The 18746-nt window shown below is 36.1% G+C and overlaps 1 protein-coding gene across 1 annotated transcript; it reads left to right on the top strand.

Annotated features, from left to right (window-relative positions):
- The first annotated feature begins 492 nt into the window (after window positions 1–492).
- Window positions 493–18713, top strand: LOC114251331 (uncharacterized). Its single transcript, XM_028185551.2, has 4 exons — window positions 493–1110; window positions 11437–11937; window positions 13870–14008; window positions 18218–18713. Exons 1-4 carry the CDS (start codon window positions 907–909, stop codon window positions 18523–18525), a joined length of 1152 nt encoding a protein of 383 aa, XP_028041352.1. The 5' UTR covers window positions 493–906; the 3' UTR covers window positions 18526–18713.
- The last annotated feature ends 33 nt before the right edge of the window (window positions 18714–18746 follow it).

Genomic DNA, 18746 nt, shown 5'->3' with positions numbered 1-18746 from the left:
TCAATTTTGACATGGTCAGAATTTTTTAAGAAAAACCTTTTCATAACTAACTTGAACAAGGTCTTGGCTCACATGTTAAAGGTTAAAGAGCCACAAACAGCGACGTGAATGCGTAGCTTGAGATATAAAATTCAAGTTTATAATAGCTGTCCTATCCTTGGAGCCATAATTGCTTCGCAGTAGAAATAGGCAGGTCAAACACTATTATAAGTCTTACAGTGATCATGGTGTCTGCAAGAGCGTGAAAATATGGGAAACACATTTACAGGATTTTCGGAGCACAAGGTCTAAAGCTTATTTAATAAGCTCAGACTCGATTGCTAGGGTGGAATCAATAGTAAATACGCCATCTATTGATATAATTTGAAACTTTTTAGTGGGCTTCTAATAGATGGAGCTGAAGTACGCTGCATAATACTACAAAAATAAAATGTCGTTGTATTAGATTCTTGGAATCGCAAAGATACCAAAACCTACAGGTGAGAAAGAGATAATATATTGTTTGATAAGCATTTAATTCATAGTCATATCAACTGATAGCGGTACGGGAATGTTATTTAATTTTGTGTATGTAGTGCTTTGTTGTAAATAGTATGTTTTCATTTAGTTGTGTTTTGTGTATGTTATAGACGAGTAGTGTAGTAACTTGAGTGTGTTTTGATTAATAATGTTGGGCTTAAAAATGTTACCAACAAAAATGGTTATTCTATGAAATTTTTGTGTCATGTGGAGTTAGTGCTTTTTAGTATCTATAGATCATGTGAAGGAACATCTGTAGTGAAGGATCATCACAATTAATGAACCTACACAAGCGCCTAGCGTGTTCAATTATTCAAAGAACCGGTTTCTATATGCGACTTATTTAATTTGCAAATCTTGAACCGATGCAGACAAGTATTATGTGCAATGGCATTTTCACTAAATAAATTGAAAAATATTTTGAATTCAAATAAAGAAGCCCAGTTAGCTGGGAGTGGAAGTTTAGAACCAGAAATTGGTTTCAAGTTGGCCTTACACCCAATTACAAAGAATTTATATGTGACAGTTATTGGCGCCCGGCACCTCCCTTCCTTGTTTGGATTGAGTCGCGCCCATGGATACCTTGTTAAGGTAACTCCAATTATTATTATTTTTTTAGCGTTCACTAACTGTTAATGTAATTAGGTACTTACCTAAAAAAACTTTACTGCCTCGAAGTAAGACGGCAGCTGGTGTATGGATGTATATATTTATTTTACATTATGTGCAGCTCACCTGATGGTAAGTCATCGCTGAAAACGGATACTAGAAAAACTAGGGCAGAGTAACCTATTTTTACTTACAACTATTAATAATTGTGTAAGATTTATTGGTGCAGTATTGACAAATTAAAGTTTTGACTCATTAGCATACTCTGCACTCGACCTTATACGTCACAACTCACACCCGACAAATCCTGTTCAGACTCCAAAGTCTAGTACAGTAGGTATTTAATGAGTTATCAGGATGCTTTCATTCTGCGTCGGGAACTTTTCGGAACGGCAAGGCAAAATAGTCTTCAACTAAACCTGACAGCCAGAACACAGTGAACGGGTAGATGTCACTACCCTGCCAATTTCTGCCATGAAACAGTAATGCGTGTCGGTTTGAAGGGCGGGGCAGTCGTTACTCTGTACGAAACTGAGGCTTAGGACTCGTGTCTCAAGATGAGCGGTGGCATTGACATGGTTGAAGTCTATGAGCTACGAGTACCGCTCGACACCAGCTGGTGGGTGAGGTCGCCCTAGTTTAACACTAAAAATAAAAATAAACATTCGGCATTGAACGGTCCGTCAAGATTCTGGTGATTTGCGTGGTCTTGTAGTTTTCTTTGGATTTATGAGCATATTCTTCACCTTCAATATAAGTGATCGCCGTTACTATGTCGTTGAAGATGTCAGGGACATTATCGAGCCGTTGTCCCTATCGCATTATGTATATAATATAATAATTATATCAATACCACTTAGTGATTGATATGTACCATTACGGTCAATATTGATCGAAGGTTGCTCACACGCTACTCGTCCCGTCAAATTTTGTAGATTATAAAATATTAAGTTACATAGCTAATGATGCTATAGCTAATGGCTAATTAAATGAATATTTAATTCATTGATATTTTTAATAATGCTTTTCTTAGAGATAAAGTATAATGAATTAATTACAATAAAATGTATTTTTATGCTTAACTTCGATGTTACTGTTCGTACCCCAATAACACATAATTTCTTTTATTGGCGTAAATTGGAAGACTCTTCGCAATAGCAGACAGATATGACAACACAATGCGGTCGGCATCAATTTGAATTACGTGGTTGAAGTTTTAATTGCATTGGAAAAAGAGTCGAATTCTTTTAATCCGATACGTAAATATTTTTTTTTCACCAATAAACAGATTATCGACTGTTATAGTAACTGACACGTCCGGGCTCACAATGCACTGCCATCTGTGAAAAACAAGTGAATAACACACACCAAATTTTAATACATGATATACGTGCCATTCCTTTTCAAACTCAGAGACTCAAAAATTCAAAAAGTGCCCATAGAGTATTTTCAAACAGTCAAATATAATTTTCAGCTGGCCGTGATATTTCATTTTAATTTCGATAAATTACGCCAAACAAACATTCGGCGTAGCTAGGAAACATTGTTAGAAATATCTATTAATATAGATGAGCGGTACACTGCATATATTGTATATATAATTTAGACAAGACTAATTGCAGAATTTGAGTTGTTCACACCTCATAACCCGTAATACATCTTGGGTAACATATGGTCTGATTATGATTTATCTAGCGTTTTGACTACGCACACTATAAGGTTTGATCTTAACAGTAGTTAGATAAATTTTAAAATAAGTACGTAACATCGATGTCCGTTTTCTAATCAATAATATATCATCATCATCATCATTATTCTGCCCTTCTCCCAGTCACCTGGGGTCGGCACAACATGTTTTCTCCTTCCATACTCTTCTATCATATACCATTTCTTCGCTCACTCCCCTCTTACCCATATCGTCTTTCACACAATCCATCCATTTCTTCTTAGGTCTACCTCTTCCTCTATATCCTTCCACATTCATAGTTAACACTCTCTTACCAACCTCATTTTCATTTCGTCTCATCACATGTCCATACCATCCCAAACGCGCACTCCTCAGCTTCTCTGTCACAATAATATATATCATTCATTAAAACCCGTTTCAGTTTAGTGAAATTACTTCCGCACTATTTATACTGGACCTCTTTCTTATACATTTGGCTGTTATTAAAATACTTTTGATATTATAAATCGGAAGACCCAAATGGAAAGTATCTATTGTGATGTTGATGTCTAATATTGATTTCACGAAGGAAACTAGCTATCAAAAGAAAAGAGTTTCATTTTAGATTCTTACCTCCGAACAGACGCTGACCTATAAAAGATCAAGAAATATTTTCTACAAGAAACTCTGGTACGACCCGCTGTGTTTTTAAATGTATATTATATGTTGTATACACAAATACATTTTTGTTGAGGTACATGTTGGTCCTTATGGGGCCTTGATCATACTATTCCCTAAAGTAAATAACAACTGTACCAAGTTTTATCACAGTCGATGAATAGTCTAGGAACAATTGGAAACACACATTCATATTAATTTATACAGAAATACTTTTTACTGGTGGTAGGACCTCTTGTGAGTCCGCACGGGTAGGTACCACCGCCCTGCCTATTTCTGCCGTGAAGCAGTAATGCGTTTCGGTCTGAAGGGTGGGGCAGCCGTTGTAACTATACTGAGACCTTACAACTTATATCTCAAGATGGGCGGCGCATTTACGTTGTAGGTTTCTATGGGCTCCAGTAACCACTTAACACCAGGTGGGCTGTGAGCTCGTCCACCCAACTAAGCAATAAAAAAAAAAAAAATTCAGCATTAATGAATTGTGAGGTGTGATTACTAAATTATTTGCTAGAAAATCATAATTTCGTATAGAAAATGAAAAATAGATAACAGCATTATGTTACTCTGATATAGGTATATCGGGAGGTGAGAACTCGTTGAGAATTAATAACTCCACGTCCCTAGTTTTAGTCAATAATAAAAAGACTAAACTCTAGTAAACTAAAGACTAGTTTTGGAACAAAATAGGGGCATTTTGTGTTAGTGATGTTCATTTTAATGTACTGTTACTCGTGCTTCGTACGCACTTAAGCATTATAAAATATCATACATACTCGTATATAATAATTAAGAAAGTATTCATAGATGTAAAAATGTTCTGGAATTGTCATCTAATGGCTTGTTAAAAATACATTGTTGTTGGTAACTTGTAATAAAATTTATCAGATTCACGTACAATGGCCATTGTGATGAGTCTACGTGATACGGGTATAGTGCGCTACCGCCCAGGTATTTAACATCCGTATAATTGTTTTCCTAATTGAGGCCAGCTCGACGTTACGAAGCGCTATCTAAGCGAGACACATAAATTGGTGTTAGCAAGTATGATTGACGAAAATTGTCGAAATTTCAATTTGTGTGGAGTTTAAAACTAGTGTTTAAATCAATTTTATTTTATTTTATTCATCATCATCATCATCCTCATCAGCGGCACTAAATCCATGGCTATATATACACGGATGTAATTCAACATAACAAAAAAAGGAGCATCTTTGTCGTTCACGAGGATTAAAGTATTTGAAATTGTGAAATAAAAATAACAAATCTTACACAAAATAAATCTTATACAAAAGTAACTTCATTAATGTTTACGACTCGCGAAAATCTAAGTAAATTCTGAACAAATTATTTTGGACCAAAAACATTTGTAGTATCTAAAGACTCAGCAGAGCCTAAAATAAGGAAATACTTTAAATCCGGAGGCAGGGTATATCACTGAGGCGGCACGATTACCTATCATCGTTTTTCCTTTTTTCCAGAATATATACATAATAGATTTGAAAGGATATTAAAATAAATCGAGATTCACTGTTCCTGGCGTAATTTTATTAATTATCGGCTATTTTGGGTATTTCTTTCTTTAGAAATAAGTAGACCTATAGTGTAAATTACTTAACAATATGTGTGCTACGACACATAATTTAAATTGCCGATGTCCATAAGCGACAGCCACTTAACTTGCGGGTTCATCTTTCGTCAAAAGTACTAATTACTGATAGGAGTCACACGCTCCTCAACCAGGGGCGGATTTGCAGTGTCGGCCGCCTTAGGCCCCAAGCCATCAGCCGCCCCTTTATCAGCATCCACCCTATAGACTGTATAATGAAATTACTTTATGCCAAGTTGTATCTAAAAAGATTTAGAAATTTAGGAAAAAAAAAAAGTTTTATGCGGTATAAATTATAATAAGTTTTTTGATACGATTGGGACCGCCCCTAAATCTGGCCGCCCTAGGCACGAGCCTACCGGGCCTTTGGGTAAATCCGCCACTGTCCTCAACTATAGTCTCCATACTAGTAATTTATAAACGATTATGACAAGCATGAGGCAATATTAGATGCATCGTTATCCATTGTGTAATTATTGTATTGTGTATATCGCTGAGGTAACAAATCGTATGTGTTGAGTTGAAACTTGAATGTTAGTCATGTTTTTAAAACTCATTCTAGGCGTGCAATAAAATGGAGATAAAGCATTGCGAAACTAGACGTCACATTCAATTTATTTACGCAAATCAAGGACAATATTAGGTAGCAGGTCAAGGAGTAGGTTATATAGGTTAATTTTCGGAATTTCATCTTTAATTAATTTCATCTTATTTTTTTTCTAAATCTATAGATGTGATGACTGGGATATAGATTTACCATGGACAAACAAGAGAATTAACCAGGAACGATAACGAAATCTCTTGTTAAACAATTCAGATGATTCTATCAAAAATACATTGAGAGTTAATTTAACATAAATTAAACTTTAGTGTAGGAAAATCTGTGACCTCTTGTGAACTGATGGTAGGACCTCTTGTGAATCCGCACGGGTAGGTACCACCACCCTGCCTATTTCTGCCGTGAAGCAGTAATGCGTTTCGGTTTGAAGGGTGGGACAGCCGTTGTAATCATACTGAGACTTTAGAACTTATATCTCAAGGTGGGTGGCGCATTTACGTTGTAGATGTCCATGGGCTCTAGTAACCACTTAACACCAGCTGGGCTGTGAGCTCATCCATCCATCTGAGCAATAAAAAAAAACACTAGCCTTAGCAAGAGCAAAAGCTAAGCAAAATCTACCACCGGAGCTTTGGAAGACAAATGATCTCGTTTTCTAAATGTATAATACTAAAAAAACATCAATCAGCGAAATTCGTTATAGATGATCCAATGTGTTGTGAACATGTAAACATAAACCACCACTCTATGTTACCTATGTTAATAGGAAAGGATTCATGCTTTCCGATCTCAAATCTTGGAAATCGGTGACAACACTGCCGTTTGGTTGCTCCAACAAGTTATAAACTTTATGCGGACTGGGCACTCGTTTGCTCAAATAATCCATTTAAAAATCCATAACTATCAAATTAATAGTCTATTCAGACCCCGGCTTATATTAGATGAAGTCATAAAGATTAAAACAATTTTGCCGAATGGCGAAGGGCGTGTCCTGCGCAATATAAATTGAACGAATTAGTCTAACAAAGAATTGATTCTGAGATGCGTTATTTGTCGGGTTTTAATTCGGGTACGTTCAATATGTGCAATTGGATCGATTTCATTTAACAAGTGTACTTCATTCGCTACAGCTAAATTAAATCAGGTTTAATTGGATTACGTTCGGTTATATCGATTGATACGTACAAACATTGAGTGTTTTTATACCAACACTATTGACAAATTTATTCTGTCTGATTGAGTCAAATTTGACGATCCTCTGACATAAAAAGTAAAACTGTGTGTTTCTTATTAATATGCTTTTATTAGCTTCAGACGTATGTATGTATGTTTGTAACGGAATTTTTGAACATGATTTTAACCCCATTCAAAATGTCTGATCAACTCGAAATTTGATATACTTATTTACTATGAATATTTTGTCAATAACATATTCATTGATTGATATACTTATTTACTATACTTATTTATTGATAATGTGATAAATAATATGAACATTTGATATACTTATTTACTATGAATATTTTGTCAATAACATATTCATTGATTGATATACTTATTTACTATACTTATTTATTGATAATGTGATAAATAATATGAACATTTGATATACTTATTTACTATGAATATTTTGTCAATAACATATTCATTGATTGATATACTTATTTACTATACTTATTTATTGATAATGTGATATATAATATGAACATTTGATATACTTATTTACTATGAATATTTTGTCAATAACATATTCATTTGTCTGTAGGCACAGAAGTACCCTTTTATAGCAAACTAGCGACCCGCCCTCGCTTCGCTTCGGAAATATTAAAACACACATGAAACCAAAAAAACAAAATAAAAAATAAAAATAAAAAAGTAGCCTATGTTCATCAGGGACAATGTCGGCTTCTAATGGAAAAATAATTTTTCAAATCGGTCCAGTAGTTTCGTAGCCTATTCGAAACAAACAAACAAACAAATCTTTCCTCTTTATAATATTAGTATAGATACACTTTTTATAGCTGAAACTACACAAATGAATATGTTTTGACAAAATATTCATAGTAAATAAGTATATCAAATTTCGAGTTAATCAGACATTTTGAAGGGGGTGAAAATCATGTTCAAAAATTCCGTTTAAGTAATTAACCTACTGCATAAGTTGAAATGGATCTAATTCATAAAGGCAATAATGGCACTATAATTTAGTAAAGTATTTGTAGACATTTTTTGAATGCTTAGATGGATTGACGAGCTAAAGGACCACCTGCCGAAACCTGTTACCTGCCTGTTACCGAAGCTCATAGACATCAACAGCCAGTCTGAGACATGAGTTCTAGAGTCTCCGTTTTTATAGTACAGTGTTGGCCTTTGTATACGAATACGTTAATAATTCTATTATAAAAAGTTCTACTGGTCTCTAATGATGCCGTTAAGGCAATAAAACGTCTTCATTCTAATACTGCACATTATGTTACTCAATGATACCAAATAGTCCAGTGAATGCTAGATCCTGGCATGGATTAAGACGAATTACATTTAGATGTATCCACAATAGACCCAGCTATATAGTGATTGGTTGCTCATAGCGACTATCATACGACTGGTGTAAAGAATGTAAATCTTTTTGTGTGTAATCCAAGTAATCATAATGTGGTGTTTATTACGTCCGTACATATAAAAATTATTACGGAACAGCAGTCTATAGACTTTATAGCTTCATTTTATAGTCATTTCAGCGTTCCGTGTAATAAATTCTGCTTTTATCTTGAATACAGATTTTAATGAAAATAATGTACCTACTTAAATATAAAAAAATATATGAAGCTATGCTAAAGTGATTTTAATACCTAAAAAATAAATTAATAAATACTTAAACCCAAGAATTGCGGAAGATTAGACAGAGCAGAAGGCGATTTAATTATGTGAAGTCAATGAGGTAAAGTTAGTAATCCGCGGGTAAGCGACCTTACCCGAGGCGGTCAGCGACCCAAGACCAGCTGGGGTAGATTGAGAAGCTGGAATAGTGATAACACGATTTCTACCACCCACACGCATATAAGAGCAGCTTAAATATATAATTTACTTTCTTTTTTTTTTATTGCCCTTGTAGGCAGACGAGCATACGGCCCACCTGATGGTGAGTGGTTACCGTCGCCCATGGACTTCAGCAATGCCAGGGGCAGAGCCAAGCCGCTGCCTACCGCTTAATACTCTCCACAAGCCTCGTTTGAAGAAGGACATGTCATAGCGCTCGGGAAACACCGTGGAGGGGAGCTCATTCCATAGCCGGATGGTACGTGGCAAAAAAGATCTCTAGAAGCGCACTGTGGATTACCGCAGTGGCTCCATGGCTTACAGCCACGATGCCAAATGTCGGTGAGCGCTTACATGATTTTAAACAAACATTTTAAATACTAATCATTTTCGATTTTTCTATTTGCTATTTATATACTCGTGTTTACGACGAGTTACGACCCTCGTGCTTTGTAGTTAAGCAGTCGCTCGATTAATTTCGTTAATATTGGTTATTGTCTTATTGTTCGGTTAAGCATTACACAAAAGTAGCTGCGACTGTTTCCATGAAGTTAGTACTTTAAAATATAATATTTTTTGATTTTTTTATTGCTCGTGTAGGCAGACCATCATACGGCTCAGTAGTAGGAGGTTCGGCCCCCGGCCCGAAAAAAAAGGGCATTTCTCATGGATTAAGGTACAAAATCGTGTATAGGTCCGATAGTTCCAAACGGACATTTAAACAATATTGTCATCGTAGCGGGTATTTTAGAATAAATTTTTTTTTGCTTAAGATTTAATGAAAAAAAAAGAGTAGTAGACGCACTACAATGCCATTTTTAATCACATAAAATACATGTACGTTTTATCTTTGTTTTCCTTTTATCGTAAACTGAATTAATACTTTCCTGCATTAGATTTATTTCATGACGATTGAATGCAAATGTAATAGTCATACAATAAACTCGAAATGAGAAGTACTAAAAATAATAAATGATAACATGAATTTAATAACATATTTGTAGTTCATGCTTATTACTTAATGTCTTTCCATTTTTTCCCATACCTAAGCTGGTAGCTTTTAGGGGTATTCCAGCGTAAACGAGCAAGTAGGTGAGCTCACGCAGCTCTGACTTGACGATGTTTCTAACACTAGCCCTAGCAAGAGCAGTGCTTCGCAGAATCTACCACCGGACCGGAATCGCGACCCATTGAGATGATCCGGCGAGAAACTCAGTGGGCTGTGTCTATGGGTTAATTCACTCGACAAACCCTTCACCCAAGCGACGGGTTCAACGAAAAATCTTTCCATATGCAGTTTCGCTTGCGTGAACTACGCTTAATATCGCGTGAGCGGGGACCCATGTCCACCAGTCAGATGAAAGTTAGCCTATAAAATTTCCCAGAGCTCAAACTAATTCCATACTTTTTTTTTTTCCTACCTGTGCTGATAGCCTTGAGAGGCTATTTCAGCTTACCCTAGCTTGGTAGGTGAGCTCACGGGGCTCAAACCGGAGAATTGCTAACACTGACCCTAGCAAGAGCAGTGCTTCGCAGAATCTACCACCGGGTCGGAAGCGCGACCCACTGAGAATATCCGGCGAGAAACTCAGCGGGCTGTGTCTGTGGGTTAATTCGCTCGTCGAGCCCTTCGTCGCAAGCGACGGGTTCGACGAGGACGGTGACCGGTGCTTGTATTGCCTAAAAGCACCGTTAATGGATCAGGAGGATCCGTGATGACGTGCTTTGGGCGACGTCGACGGTTTACCATTCGGTCTACAGGATAACTTAATTCCATACAACATTTTGTAAGAAATGTATTAGTCGCTTGGGCATAATAATGAAACAGACAGACAATTACTTTCGTCTGCATAATATTATTTCGTATGCATATTAATTGGTTAGTAAACACTTTGCGGTGCGAGGTGGTGCTAGCTAGTTCATTTTGTTCCTGTTCGGAAACAGTCTGCTGAAATACTAATTGGTATTCGGAATCTGGGTCTACATGTTTTTGACTCGTCTTTCCGATATCCATGACGGGAGAACCCGTCATGAAGCCGTGAAAGCCGTGAAGCAGTAATGCGTTTCGGTTTTAAGGACGGGGCAGCCGTTATACTGTAAAAAGTGAGACCTTAGAACTTATATCTCAAGGTGGGTGGCGCATTTACGTTGTAGATGTCTATGGGCTCCAGTAACCACTTAACAACCGGGGGGGCTGTCAGATCGTCGACCCATCTAAGCATTAAAAAATAATCCATTGAATTTGAGGGTTTTTATTACTTATTTGTATAATGAACTACTAACTTCCCAAGTGTATAAAAAGGAGCTTATGTTTTGGAATTAACTAGAGTTAACTAATGTAAAGCGTAAATGTACGAAAATATTTACCAACTGAGATACAAGTGCTCGTGTATTTTTCAATTGTCGCCATTACATCACACCCAATATGATATTGTTCGCGACTTTATCACTGTTATCAGTGTTTGGGACGTTATCTCGATCTATGTGTATGCATTTTTTTAAATCGTTTTCTTATCTGCCTATACAACAAAATTACTGATAGCCATTGTTAACTTTTATTTATGAATATGAAACAATTTAGTGTAACTATTGCGCAAAGGTTTTTTTTGAACGATTTTCTTACATTTGTTATGACTAATTTCCTAAATTTAATTTAAGAGCAATAGCTTCTCTGTGTACATACAGCCCAATAATGTAATTCAGTTTTGGTAAATAAATTAGAAAAGGTCGACGAAATTAAATCATATCCGTATTTTACAGGTAAAAGTATTTCCCGGCGAAAGTAAATACGAAACGACGCTACAAGAGAATTCATGGCCGGTATGGAACGAAGATTTCAAATTTCAATTAAAGCAAAAAGAAGCGAAGAAGTCGTCGGACAAAATTGACCTTCAGAATTTAGTATCTGGTCATTTTTTATCACTTACAATTTATGCTATATTAGAGCCGCCAAAACAAGAAGCCGACAAACGTAAAAACAGTAAGACAATAGATACTAAAAATGCAAAAGTAGGAGATCAAGAGGAACCCAAAGCTAAAACAGGTTTTCTGGAGAAAACATTCAGTAGTTTCAAAGCGACAAAAGCTGAAGCGATAGCACAAAAATCAATTTTGGAAAAACGACGGACCGTAGGGGCAGCCACTTGGAATTTTGACTCTAAATTATTTCAAAATGATTTGAAGAACGGTTTGATTGGAACTCCAGACATATGGAGGCCCATAAATGCGATTGCAAGTGGAATTACCGCAAGTGAAAAACGGGTATGTAGTTATTATTGAATTATTAATAAATATCGTACGTACGCATGAGTTACGTAGATTCGTACAAAAATATTATGTCACACATTATGTCATATTACATATTACGAGCAATTCGTGACATACTCAACTTTTTTTTATCATATTAAAAAAAAATCGACTCACTCTCATAGGTAAATGCGGAGATAATGAAACGAAAGAGAAATATTCTCAATTAAATTCGCTATTCTCGTCAATGACCGACTGTTGTATTTAGGACATGAGTTAACTCTGATTTTGCTTTCTCTAAAGTTTTATCTTGATTATTTAGAACAAATCATAGGAATATAGACGTACAGAGGCTGATTTGTCATTAAATTAACTCGTAGTCTCGTATGAGTGAGTCATTTCGTGTGAATCTTGATTCGGCCTTATAATACAGTCTACAAAAAATAGTTGCGACCTCGAGCCATCCGAACTCTGTGCGTTTCACATATCCAAGTGTCTGTTTCGACAAATAAAATAAATACTGTGCTGACAATATTTCAGATTCTAAAATTTGTTATATCGTCCATGATCACGTGAATAGTACCTACTAGAGAAGATTGCCTGTAAAGTAAAATATAGTGGTTAAAGATGGTCTAGCTTTTAAATTTTTTGCACTAATAAACAAAATTACAAGCATTGTAGGTATAATTAAAAGTCACTCCTTAAAAAAAGATAATACACATCTACCTTTATTCCAAATAACAGAGTTCCACATTGTTTCTATTCCATTTTAAAATTAACTAGCTATTCTGGTATTATTGCAATAACAAAAATATTTGGAAGAATTATAATTTTTATATTGATGATGAATTGCAATATGATTATTTGTAAGATATTAAGAAGAGTTTTAAAAGTTTTTTTAAGCAAATTAAAAATCGGTGGTAGTTCAGGCAGATATTTTTGTTCCTAGCCGCTGTAAAATTTTCTGAAATATATTGTTTACTGTTGGATGCCATCTACACCTTTTTTAAATTACTTTTTCTTAAAATTGTCTATTAGTACCCAATCGATAGTTAGCTTGACTAACTTGACATCAGGGCTGACGTGGAATGGGAGGAGTTGAGTTGAATACTAATATATTTTCTACACTATAATTTGTCTTATGGGCTATCCACATTACCTTACATGTTAACTTTTTTAAGAAGTTACCTCAAGCTATTTTGTTCAAATGCTGTCCAGAAACTTCAAGATAGACCAAGATTAGATCGATACAGATCCCCAAGTCTTTTCATTAGCTCTTAGATTATAATATAAAAAGAAATATTTGTGGCATTTTATCTTTGGCATTGCTTGTGTCATTGACCGGAATTGGAATTTTCCGACATTCGAGATATCTGTGGGCAACAAAAACGTGATGTATAAAGTTTAAACAAAAACTCACATCAATGTTACTAGTTTTTATGTACTAGACTAACTATATGGTATTCTTCGACGACGCAAACAAAGTTTTAAGTTTTACGCTTTTCTTAGTCTCTTCTGGTCTATCTGTCTATCCTATTTAACTTCCACACTCCTGATAAACTTGAAAATTTTAAGGTCGGATGATAATGCAATAATCTTAGTACTTTGATTAAATATGCATTATCTGCATATAATATACACAGAAATTTTTTTATCAACTTTTAGTCTGCCTTGCATATTTTTTTAGTTCTTAAGCTATATTTATTTTCTGTGTTTGTGAATTGAAGCTCCGACCTACATATTACAGTATTATATTGTTACCGGAGCAGATAGATATCAAAACCCTAATACCGTGATCCATCTTGACACATGGGGCAAAACCATGGAGGTTTTAGAGTTAGAATTGTTTTAGTAATAGGCCGAATGTAGAAAATATCACGTACTACATTCCTCTAAAAAAAATGCTTTGTAAATAATCGATCGTTTAAATTGTAAAAAAAACTTCAGGGTGAAAACACTAAAGGCCAACTGGAGGTGACCCTTTTGTACACGGCGAGCGAAGACGGTCTGAACGATGTGGTTCAGTTGACAGTAAACAGATTACGTTGCAGCGTCCACACAATGCAGGAACACGAGAAATATAAAGGTGAGAATATTAAGTTTTAACGAGCGATTGCGTGCGACCAGGAACGTGGTGTTTACGTTAGACACGGCTATATTCTATTCAAAATTATCGATTAAATGCAAGTTACTAGATTTTATAAAATACGTCTTAGTTGTGACCTTAGTTGAGCTTAGTATAGTTAAACTCAGTCCAGTTCTTTTGTACGGCAAGATTGGTAGTCGAGGTCATAGGTTATCTGATATTAAACAGCTATCCGGGATCAATACTATAGATAATGAAGCCTGAGCATTGAAGTATTGTATTGCTAGAACGTCTAACTTAATTCACGAAAGGAAAACCACAGCTACCTCGCGGCAGATCTAGCAGATAGTTTAGAAACGTGCTCCAAACGTGCACATATTGCACACATTTGCACCAGCAAATAAGTGAGGTAGGTTACCTACCTGCCTAGCTTACGTGCAATTACTTAGTATTTTATGCGAATTTCGCACATACAAGCCGAAACGTTCAATGCCACGTGGTATCGATCGCATCTTACTCAATGTGTTGTTGGTCTTTCAGAATTTACGTGTTTCGTAGATTGTTTTTTTTTAATGCCTTGAAATATAAACACGCCGATCATAGACCACCTGGAGATTAGACTTATAGATTCTTGATATGGGAAACCAGCCGGATTAGCGGTTACTAGGTACTGCAGATATGACTGCTATGAGTACTGCCCACTTTGCGACGTGAGGTGAAAATCTCAATTACAATAAAGGAACGGCTTGCCTACTTTATTAGCGTTAAGTGAACGAACTCTCGTGTGCTTAGTGCGAGTTTTTTAACGTTCTCGATAGTGTAAAAGTTAACTCAAATTTGTATGGAGTTGGAACAGAGCCCCTAGCGGCAAACGTAGGCAAAACCCGCACTAAGCACACTGGTGTTAAGTGCTATCGGAGCTTATAGACATTACAATAAGAATGCCGCCACCCACATTGAGCCATATTGTAGAAGTCATAACTGTATTGCATAAACGCTGCTCCGGCCTTCAAACCGTAATACAGGACTGCTTCGCGATAGAACCGGTCATCGTTCTCGTCGAACCCGTCGCTTGCGACGAAGGGCTCGACGAGTAAATTAACCCTTCAGACACAGCCCACTGAGTTTCTCGCCGGATCTTCTGAGTGAGTCGCGTTTCCGATCCAGTGGTAGGTTCTGCGAAGCACGGCTCTTGCTAGGGTTCGTGTTAGCAACGTCGTCAGGTTTGAGCCCTGTGAGCTCACCTACTAGTTAAGGTTACGCTGATATAGCCTCTAGGCTCTCAGCTTAGGTAGGAAAAGAAAAGAAAAAAAAATTTGAATTAAAACAGCTGTAAAGTATTCTGGGTAGCTAAACAACGACGTAATGAAGTATGTAACACCAGGTGGTTCATGAGATCATACACCGGTTGAAGCAAAATAATCAAATTAAAATAAGATATATTAAGATATATTAAAATAAGATAATTTTCTTTATTGCTTAGATGGGTGGACGAATTCATGGTCCACCTGGTGTTAAGTGGTTGCCGGAGGCAATAGAGTTCTACAACGTAAACACCGTCACCCACCTTGATTGATACACGAGTTCAATCTCAATTTTAACAGTATAACGACTGCCCAACTCTTCAAACCGAAACGCATTACTGGTTTACGGCAGAAATAGGCAGGGTGGTGGTACCTAACCACCAGGGTGGTTAGGTACAGGTTATTTATTTAATACCTATTACCTATTATTTATACTATATCCATATCGTCGATTTTCTTGTGCGACTTCATTTTAAACTTGGAATCAACAAAAATATCACGCCGTTAATGTTCACAAGATTTCGCTTTGCTTATTTAGAAAGCGAGAGCGGTTTTAACAACACTAGAGCTACGTGTGTTGAATCATAATGCGAACTCTAAAACTTTTCAGTGTCGAATACTGCTTTATATGTACATAAACACAGTTGAGAAAAGTTTCAATAGAGTTAACGTGAGTTAAGAAAATTTGTCTGTGAACTTTGAATTATGATTTACGTATGGTGACCATTCGTTCTGTTTTTGGCAGGACAGTACTGTTTTTTTAAGACGCTGTCCTTTTTTTTTAGATATAAATGTCCAATGTTTTATTTATCTGTACTGTTTTTCAATGAAATTTAGATTTATACTCAAATTGAATTTTTTAAGGTAAAAAAATACAGTATAAAGAATATTTAATATTTACCTTCGCAAATAATAGCTTTGAAAAAATGTATGTCTATATTAAACTTTGGACGAACCTTTAGGCCAGCGCTACACTTGACGGATATTCCGAAACCGAATTTTCGCGGCAGTCAACTATACTATACATTGCAGTCATATTGAATATTCAGCGGCAGATTATCAGTCGAATACCATCGCTTCTACGCTGTGGTCGTAATGGATCCGTTAAATACTCTTCGACTGTATGTAGTAAAATAATTTTGCTATCTCTTCCCATGCTTGTTTCTTTGTCGTTCTATCTGGCTTTTCTCTAGAGTCCCAAAGGCAAACTCTATTTTGCACTCCGAAAATAAATCTTTCAGTGTCAAACATCCTGTGCGTGTGCTGTCGCGAATGTGGCGGGATGCATACGATCCGTCATGTCTGGCGGAGGCCTTCTTGTTTAGCCGAGAGAGTAGAGCAGTCGCCTAGTGTAAACATCGATCGTTAAATGCCATTAAAAAACTAATAACTAAACTAACCTACGGTATTATAGCGTAGTTACTAATTAATAAGAGTTATAGTTCATATACCACCACCCTGCCTATTTCTGCCGTGAAGCAGTAATGCGTTTCGGTTTGAAGGGTGGGGCAGCCGTTGTAACTATACTTGAGACCTTAGAACTTGTATCTCAAGGTGGGTGGCGCATTTACGTTGTGGATGTCTATGGGCTCCAGTAACCACTTAACACCAGGTGGGCTGTGAGCTCGTCCACCCATCTAAGCAATAAAAAAAAAAATATATATATATATATATTACATGGCCATTGTTTTGTAATGTAATACCAACCTCTTTATAAGCTATTGCATAGCTTTTATCGCGGGCCTTGAGCGCGGCGACCGAATCATGAAATTCTGTAACGAAAAAAACCTTACACCCCTCACTCCGCCTACCATGTAGCTCGCGTTCAACACCTTCACACGTTGCGCTTGTGTAGTGTTTGTGAATAAGCGCGTGGCGTGACGTCACACTGCATGCGCATCATGAAAAGTCTGCCCATCTCTCTCTCGCGCGGTCTCGCTTATAAGTGTGAAGGGGACAGTTAAGGTTTGGTTTTAATAATGTTTAATATAGCGTGGTCTTGTTTTATTATTGTTTTAATATTAAATTATCATTGTCTAATTATAATTGGATAAGTTGATAAAACATGCTATGCAATAGCTTTACTGCGGCAGTTCCCGAGTGCCACACGTTTTTTATTTTCTTCCTGTCCTATTTTTCATGCAAAAATAATTGTCACTATTATTTTACGGCATAAATTGTTGATACATATATGTATATGTCGTTATTCGAGGGGGTGCAAGACGGAATTCTTTAGACATCCGTTCATTCATTAATACAGATGTCACAATTTCATTCGGGACGTGCTAAAAGAAACGACGAAAAATATGCCATCTGAATGATTGTTTTGTTGGATTTTATGTTTTACTTCCACTCACTAACGCTCATTTTTGGTTGGTTTGATAATGGCATTTAAAATCTTACAATCAATACTTATATATTTTCTAGAAAGTAGTAGTGTTGTAAACCCATACGGATAGGCACTGCTATCCTGCCGATTTCTGCCACTAAGCCTATATGCAATCCGGTATGAATAGTGGGTCACTCACGTCTATTGGCTTTCGCAGCCATTTAACAATCTGTATGTACGCCAACGCAGCTAGCGCATTTAATAACAACTAAATAGCATTTCATTTTAACTAACCCTAACCCGAGTTTTATAGTTTTCAGTGCTTCGGGTTAATACTTTATAATATGTCTACTCTTCAATAAGAATTACTTGCTGTACAAGAATACGAAAAGAACCGTTTTTAAACGTAATTAAATATTTCTAGGGAAATAAAATAGATTGAAATTATTGTTTTTTCAATATTCTTCCTTTTCAATATCATGTAAAAATTAATATCCGAAATACTTGATGTAATTTTTTTTAAACATTTTCCTGGATGCGATCTTATTTTGAAGGTAATAAATATTCAATTTCCAGCACCTCTGTACCTGAAAGCGACTATATTGGAGGCGAACAAAGCCGAGTGCTTCTGGAAGAGCGACAGATTCGTCCCAACGATATCCGCCAGATGGGACCCTAAATCCGCGACAGTGAGGCTATCGGTTTTCAAAGCGAGCCTCGATCAAGTCAGCATTTATATAAGCTTAGGATGCAAAACGAAAATGGCGAAGAAGGAAATACTCGGAAAGGCGACAATACACGCTCAGTCTGCATATTCTGAAACGTGGACGCAATGTTTGAAGGAACCGGGCATACCGAAAACGTTCTGGGTCCAATTTCAATAACGCGACACAATTCAGTTCCTTATTTGATAGTTACATTGTCTTTTATTTGTTATTTGTTGATATTAATATTTTTATAATTGTGACGTAAATTTAATTTTGAATGAAAAAATGACAAATTAATTTAACTTCGCACGTTTTACTAATAAAATAATATATTGGAAGATTAAATTAATTCACAACAATGCTAATATAACTGTTTTAATTTTGTCTTCAATCTTCAA

Source organism: Bombyx mandarina, chromosome 22 (genome assembly GCF_030267445.1).
Source record: "Bombyx mandarina strain Sakado chromosome 22, ASM3026744v2".
NCBI classification, from domain to species: domain Eukaryota; kingdom Metazoa; phylum Arthropoda; class Insecta; order Lepidoptera; family Bombycidae; genus Bombyx; species Bombyx mandarina.
Note: the sequence above shows the minus strand (reverse complement) of the source record. Positions and strands in the feature narration are given on the sequence as shown.

What these genes read in the sequence shown, in the direction of transcription:
- LOC114251331 (XM_028185551.2), top strand. Translation starts at nt 907, where the DNA reads ATGGCATTTTCACTAAATAAATTGAAAAATATTTTGAATTCAAATAAA. An exon ending in TTACCGCAAGTGAAAAACGG is followed by an intron (nt 11,938 to 13,869) that starts GTATGTAGTTAT and finishes AAAAAACTTCAG; the next exon opens with GGTGAAAACACTAAAGGCCA. An exon ending in GGAACACGAGAAATATAAAG is followed by an intron (nt 14,009 to 18,217) that starts GTGAGAATATTA and finishes TTCAATTTCCAG; the next exon opens with CACCTCTGTACCTGAAAGCG.